The 7,540-nt window shown below is 46.7% G+C and overlaps 1 protein-coding gene across 1 annotated transcript in view; it reads left to right on the forward strand.

Moving 5' to 3' along the window:
- SORD (sorbitol dehydrogenase) overlaps positions 1–2,154 on the forward strand; it is a 32,306-nt gene extending 30,152 nt beyond the window's left edge. Inside the window, exon 9 of the mRNA XM_090270533.1 lies at positions 696–2,154. Coding sequence (XP_090126659.1) covers positions 696–861 — 166 coding nt within the window. The 3' untranslated portion in view covers positions 862–2,154. The remainder of the gene's footprint in view (positions 1–695) is intronic.
- Positions 2,155–7,540: the final 5,386 nt, after the last annotated feature.

A 7,540-nucleotide genomic window follows, 5' to 3' on the forward strand; every position in this document is an offset into this window, starting at 1 on the left:
GAACAGGAGGGCAGAGAAGGCAGAGGCAGAGAGGGACGATTTTGAAGTATACCCTTCTTGGGTGTCTGCCACTCCTATCCTAGGCCCTCTCTTTTCCATTTACTGAAGCGGCCAGAGAGCCATTTTCCCCTTTCAAAGGGAAGAAGGAGAGAAAGGACAACAGAAAACACTCAAGTCCCTTGACTCCCAGAGCCCTGGGCCCACCCTGGGAAGTGAGAAGGTCTTCATTCACCCAGCACACATTCTGTGGCTCCACCCTCTCCCCTGCTGGGGAACACTGTCCAGGACCACCTTTCCACCAGTGTCCCCTACTCCCACCGCAGCCAGTTTTCCAGGAAACTCTCTCAAGCTGAGCTGCTAAGGGGTGAAACTGGATTGTCCTGCCCTGCCTCCCAGAGACTTCTCTGCCTTTTCATAGCGGCCTCCATAGGCCTTATGCCTTCATGCCAAAAAAGGCTTCATGGCAGACATTGCAGAGGAGCCTGGGGGCCTTTGGGAACAGGCGCTGTACTCTCAAATTACAAGTCATAAGGTCATTTCTACCATTGTTGGGCTATAGAATTGACCTGTAGGATTTATATACAGAACCACAATGCTGTATATAACCGTGGGCAAGCTGACGTTGTGCTCGCTTCTTTGGGGGGCCTGGCTCTTTCCTCCTGAAGGTTGAATGTAACCCTTGTGATCTTTTACAGATGGCCAGTGGCGATTTCAATGCTTGCATCCAAGTCTGTGAATGTAAAGTCCTTGGTGACCCATAGGTTTCCTCTGGAAAAAGCTCTGGAGGCCTTTGATACATCCAAAAAGGGATTGGGATTGAAAGTTATGATCAAGTGCGACCCCAACAACCAGGATCCCTGATGTTAATTGGGCTCTGCCCTCATTCCCACCCTTTCAGCATCTCAGGGCTAAATGGCTGAGCAAGGGTGGGCTTTAAGGCAGAAGTTTCTCTTAAGTAGTAAGGATAATTAAAATAATTCATTATAAGCAGAGAGCCTTACACAGACGAGTTGGTGTGCCTTAAAATACAAGTAGGGATACCTGGGGAGAATATGTAGCCAGAATGACCTGTACGTGCTGAGCGAAGTTGGACAAGTGAGCAGAGCTTCTCGGGAGGCATGTGCTGGGAATTCCCCTTCTTCCTGGAGTGCCTGGATTAAGTAAAGGACAACATCTGTCCACTGAGTTCAGGTTCCACCATAATTGTGGCCTGGCCAGGCGGAGGATGGGCGCTGAATTAGGAAGAGACAACTTTATCAAGACTTAACTGACCCAGAAGCTGATTTTCATGAAAATCTGTAGCTCAGGGTATGGGATGAGGGGCCATCAGCCATTTTAGTTTAGAACACAATGTTGCTAGACATGGGTGTTACTTGGTTTGATGACAAAAGGAGAATAAAACACTGACCTCCTTGGGTCTAGGGTAATTATAAAATTAAAAAAATAAAATAAAACTCCCACATGAGGTCAAGCCAGCTTGCATTCCCCAAATGTAGAAACAGGGAACTTCTCAACACTGCTTGAAGAATGCCTCTTTTTCAACCCCTGAGGATTCCGTGTAATGTACTTTGCACCTTCCTAATACCCCCTACCCCACCCTTCCTTCTGCTGTTCAGGGGCATCCACTGCAAGCTTCTGTGCCACTAGGCATCCAAGAGACACCTACCTAGGGACAGTCACGGGGAGTCCTCATGGGGGACCTTAAATTAAATCATGCCTTTGATTGGCCAAGGAGGGCTTGGTCGGTGCAGCACAGGAATAGCATCCCTTTGTAGGCTCCAACTCATGCGTGGTGATTAGGCAATTCCGTGTTATTCTGGCAACCCTAAACAGAAAACCCTTCCACTTCTCATAGCCCGTTAAGACTCTTGGTGTCTTTCTGTCTGAATGGTGTCTCTAAAACTGTGATCTTACTTAAATTTTATGGTGTAAGAGTTGGGTCCAATCACATTATGTCCATTTGTGACTTTAAGATTATTAGTCAAGAATGAGGATGTAGTAGCTGTGACATAACCAGGGCTGCAGCCTTTAATTCCCTCACTTCGGTGCAGGGCGGAGGGTGGCTTGGAAGACATTCTTGTGACTGGGGGAGGCTGTGACCAGTGCCTGGGATTCCTCAAACTGCTTTAGGTAATAAATTCTGCTTGTAGTGCCTGACTGTTGTCATGATTTGTGCATCTGTTTAGGGAGGAATGGGCTTAGGTTTTTTCACTTCACAAAGGGAAAAAAGGATCCAGGAGTTTTGAAAGTGACACAGTTTGTGCTTCGAATGTAATTTCATTGACAGTTGGAAATTTACATTAATGGTCTCTAATCCTCAAAGCAAGCCAAATACATACAATTATTTTACAGCTCAGGAAATAGAGAAATCAGGAAATTACCTCAAGGTCACACACTATGCTTATGTCATCTCTGGGGGAGGGTAGGATCTTAAGACTTCTGTCTACACACAGCACATGCACTCAGCAGCCACATTGCCCACTGTGTTTGCTTCTCTTGATTCCTGTTTAGCTTCAGGGCAAGACTTGCCAGCTGTCTTCTCTCAAAACTCTCCTTCCAGCTCAGTGGTTCCCAAAGTCCTGCCACCACTAAGTTTCTCATGTGGAAAGAGAAAGGCTTCTAGATGGAAGGCTTCTAATAGAAATGCCCCTGAAGGAGGTAGACTCACTGTTAAATTCACAAGTAGCTGCTTTTCCTCTGATTGTGATTTGGTAGAGGGAGTAGGCCACTGAACCTGAAAGGGACTTAGGAGCTGCAGAGGGGCCCCTGGAAAGGTAGAACTACCAAGGATAAAGACATGTGCCACTTATTACACAATGCTGATTGGTCTTGGAGCCTCGATTTCCTGGTCTGTTAGATGGGCTTCCCAATGCCTGTCATGTGGGCAATTTGGAAGAGTGAATGGGCTGGTTGAAAACAGTAGTTTAGGGAATAGTTCCCATTTCCAAATCCCCCAAGAAGCTCTCAAGCTACTGTGATGTTTTGGAGCTTCCCAAGCGGGGCAGAGAGGGTGATAGGAGAGAAGGTGGTGTGGGTGGGCTGCTAAGTCAGTCATTGGGGTGGTGAGAAGGCCCAAGCTGGAGGCTCCTATGCCTCCACATCCTCTGGAAAGGGCTGCAGGAAGCACAAGAAGCCATTCCTCTCACCGCCACTAAGTGCTCAATAAATATTGTTTAACTCAGTGAATCAGTCCCGGAACCAAGAATATAAATTCCCCACAAGCTCCCCAAGCTTGGGTGGCCCAGCCAGCCTCTGTACTCTGTCACAGGTGCCCAACACCTGGTTCACTTTCTGTTAACACTGGGGACCCACCCAGTTGACACTCCCAGGACTGGGTAGGGTGTAAGCGTGGAGAGCTGGGAAGAAGGACCCTGCAGGCAAACTAGAGGGTGGAAGGGGGCAGCTGCCCCATGGTCACCAAAGGAGGAAGGGGACTGGGCTCCAACAACTCCTACTTGCCGTTCACCTTTGCTACAGCAGGTGCTGACATGAAGTCACCTCTGGCCTCCCAACCCCCAGTTCCCGGGCCTGCCAGTCATACTTCCTGCCTCTAACAGCACAGTCCCGCCTCTTCCTTCTTGGCTCCTGATTTGCTCCCTTTGGGAAATCAAAGGGGGTCAATGGGAAAGTTGGTTGGGCCAGAGTTTAGGAGTTGGGAGGCAGGTAGGATTATTGGGTATTTACCTTTTCCCAGAACTGTCCTGTGCACATGATCTCAGCCTAGACCTGGAGTACAGAAGCCAAACAACAGGGCCCACATCCCTTGGTGGCAGGCAGGTCCCTGCCGTCCCTGCCCCTCTCAACACACTGAGGTCCTCCAGGGCTCAGGGAAGAAAAAGATGGAAGAGGCAGCAATGAAGCAGCTTGGCCCAGAGTTCTTTGCTGGAAGGACGTGACTTTGAGGCAGCAGCAGATGTCCTCTGGCGCAGCCACTGCTTTTTTGGAGCTGCATGGCGATGCTCCCACAGCCTCCTCCCTCCCCCCCAGCTTCCCTCTTCCCTTAAGGCCCTGGCTGAGTCAGCCATCGAGGTCCTTCCCTGGGCACTTGACAGAGACAGAGGATGTGCGGATGAGGTCTCTCGTTGGATTTTATACTCCATGGGAGCTTCTTAGGAATTGCTGGGGTGGGAAAAAGCCTCTGTCCTTTGGTCTAGGACCCATGAGGCCCATGAGAGACAGATGTAAAGGATTTGACATTAGGATTCCCGGGTTCTAACTAATCCTGGGCCTGCCACCAACTGATTGTGATTTGCCAGGTCACTTCAATCTGAGCCTGTTTTTTCTTCCCTCAATATCAGGGCTGGGCTAGATCAGTGATTTTTAACGAGTGTGCCACAAGAGTTTTTAAAACATGCAATACCTGACTATTTAGGTATAAATACTGACCTCTTTTCCCTTAGATTGTCAAAAGACAACAGTCAACACAATAATAGCCGCGTTTGGTGTGAATGAATTAAAATTATACCTAATTTTTTTTTGTCATATCACAAAAAAATATAATTTTGTAACTGAATGCCGGTTCAGCTGCCTGCCGCCATAAAAGCCAATACTCAAGAAGCAGGAGTTGATGCAAAGGAAAGTGGTTTATTTTCAGATGTCAGCCATCTAGGAGATGAGGGACTCATGCCTCAATGCCCATCTCCACCTCTCAGTGGAGGCAGAGGTTTTTATAAACAGGGGGAGGGGAACAGAGCAAAGAGATCAAGGGAGGGGTTTGAAAAGTTCTCTACATGCAAATGAGCACAGTCCATTCTGATAAAGGAAGTGACAGTCCAGTGTGCAACATCCTGACTCCACGTCATCCCAGCTTCATATCAGCGTGGTTTTACAGTTGAAGGTCAGCAAATCTCCCAGAACTGGGATGTCTGAAGGTCGGAGTCTGTATCTTTTGAAGTTAGTTCCTAAGATTCTAATACAAACATGCTATTTCTGTACAAGCTACACATTAGTCAAGAGTCAGCACTTACAGAAACAATGTCAAAAGAATGGTGGGGTGGCTTACAATTTCCCACTGTTACAATTTTCCACCGTTACATTTTCTGGTGTGCTGCAGAATTTTAGAAACTAGTTTGTGTGTGCCATGAGATGATAAAGGTTAAAAATAGCCAGGCTAGATGATGTTAAGGTCTTGGGAATTGAGGACTTCTTTGTGTGGTGTCCCACAGGATTGAGCTGTTGTTATAGAGTGGGGGTCCCCAAAAATCCCCATAGCCTGCGGGTTGGGGGATGGGGAGAAGGGAACAGCTTTTAAGATGCCTTTACATAACTATGGCTAGTAGCTAGTGTCTTGTGCATATGGCATTGGTTCTTCCAAGGCCCCAAGGAGATGGGAGGCGTTTTGACCATGGAATGATGCGGTAAGAGCATACAGAGCCTGCGTAAGCTTCTGTGAGTGGTCAGATCTGGTTACCACGCCTACTGCATCATGGGATGCAGTCAGGGATTTAAAAATAGGCAGCAGGCATTTTGGTGAGGAGACCTCCATGTGGCTTTGGAAGGGAGGAGAGGAGGAGGGAACTCCACATGGCTTGGAAAGGAAAGGGAGAACTCCAGGCTGCTTTGAAAGGGAGAAGAGAGAACCATGCATGATCCAGTGCAACATGGCACATGTTTTCCTTGACTGTTATATGGAGGCCGATGACATCGTACCCCAGATCCTGAGGGAGACGCTGACAGATAAGGGATGGGGAACTTCTGGGAATGTTTTTGGTTTATAGCCTTTTGGGGAGCAAGGGAAGTGCTGGGTCCCGTGGGAGAACAGGGCTCTGAGCTGAAGTGCTCACTGCCTTCCGCAGGTTAGAATATTGTAAATAAAGACCTGTTTTCCTCAACACTAGTTGTTGGGTTTTACACCAAGACCCCATGTGAAAGAAGCTCCTTTCTCTCTGTAGCAGTGTGAAGGGCTTTCTTGGGTTTTTGTCCCAATCCAATGTGTGTGTGAAGGGGTGGCCTGAGGGAGCAAGGGCAGCCTATGGAAACACCTGTGTCCTGGGCATCACCTTGTTCTGCTCCTTAGCCTCAGTGTCCAGGTGTGGTCCCCAGGGGTTCTGCACATCCCAGAGCTGGGCCTGGGAGGTCTGGCCTTATTACTACCTTCCCTGCTAGTGGTCACTGCCTGGCCTCTCTGTGCTCCACGTAGGACTGGAGGCAGAGGCGTAGCCTGGCTGGGTGGGTAGGGGAGCAGCAGTTCATGCACAGTGAGGAGGGACCTGTGGGAAGAAGGTGGGCCTGTTCTGGGTTCAGCACCCCTGAGGCATGGTGCGGGTGCAGCTCCCTTGAGACCAGGCTTCAGATGGGTGGTGCTGAAGCCCCGTGGGTCCTGCGGTGAACTCACACGCTCTCTGTGCACTGAACCACCAGCTACCAGCTTCTCCCACAGGCCTGCCTGAGCTCCTCCTCCCTGGCGGGAATCCCAAGAGGTTGTCCTCAGGTGACCAGGAGATAATGGTGACTGTACTTTCCCTTATCACACAAGTTTGTACATCATTCAGAAAATAAAAGAAGATAAGTAAAAAGAAATAAAATCAGCCATAACCTGTTCTCCAAGGATGCTAGTGAAAGTACTTCCTTCTAGCTTTCCCCCACTCATTTCTATATGTATAAAATGTACAGTTATGATCAGAAATGTGATTACTTTACTCATTTTTCATTTCCACTCAACAAATAAGGACTTTTATTAAACAATCACACTTCCCATTAACAAAGTTAACAATAATTCCTTTATATCATGTCATACCACATCAATCCAAGTCCAATTTTCCCTAATTATCTGCAAAAATGTGACATTTTTATACTTAGTTTGCTTGAATCAGGATCCAAATATATTGCATGTGGTTATGTCTCCTAACCTGTTTCTAATCTGTTATAGTTACCCCTCCATTTTTGTTTAAACAACGTTATTATGTTGAAGAAACTGTTCTCTGCATACTGTTTTGCATTTGTTTTCACTTCAAAAAGTCTTAAATTTCTTTCAATGCCAATAATTAGAGGGTGGGGCAAAAGTAGGTTTACAGTTGTTTATATGGAAAGTAATACAATAATTAATTAAATAATAATACAAGAATAAACTGTTTTGCATACTCACAACTGTAAATGTACTTTTGCCCCATGTACATAACACTATCGTTTCTAACCACTATTATATATTCCTGTTGTGTGGATGTACTATATTTGTAAAGCAAACCACAATATTCAGTTATTTGGATAGTGTGTAGGCCTTGGTCTTATGATAAAGTTGTGATGACTGTCCTTGTGCCTACATTTTTTACTCATGGCTTATTTTCTGAAGTTATGTTTCAGAATGAAAATAGTTGGGTTGAAGCATATACACATTTTAATTTATTTTTTAAATATTTTATTTATTTTTAGAGTGGAAGGGAAGGAGGGAAACACTGATGTGAAAGAGAAACATCAAACACTCCCCAACCAGGGACTGAACCCAGAACCCAGGCATATGCCCCAACCGGGAATAGAACCAGTGACCTTTTGCTTTGCAGGACAGTGCCTAATCAACTGAATCGTACCATTCAGGACTGAAGGG

This window comes from Furipterus horrens, unplaced genomic scaffold (assembly GCF_987537825.1).
Source record: "Furipterus horrens unplaced genomic scaffold, mFurHor1.1.pri manual_scaffold_3, whole genome shotgun sequence".
Classification (NCBI taxonomy): domain Eukaryota; kingdom Metazoa; phylum Chordata; class Mammalia; order Chiroptera; family Furipteridae; genus Furipterus; species Furipterus horrens.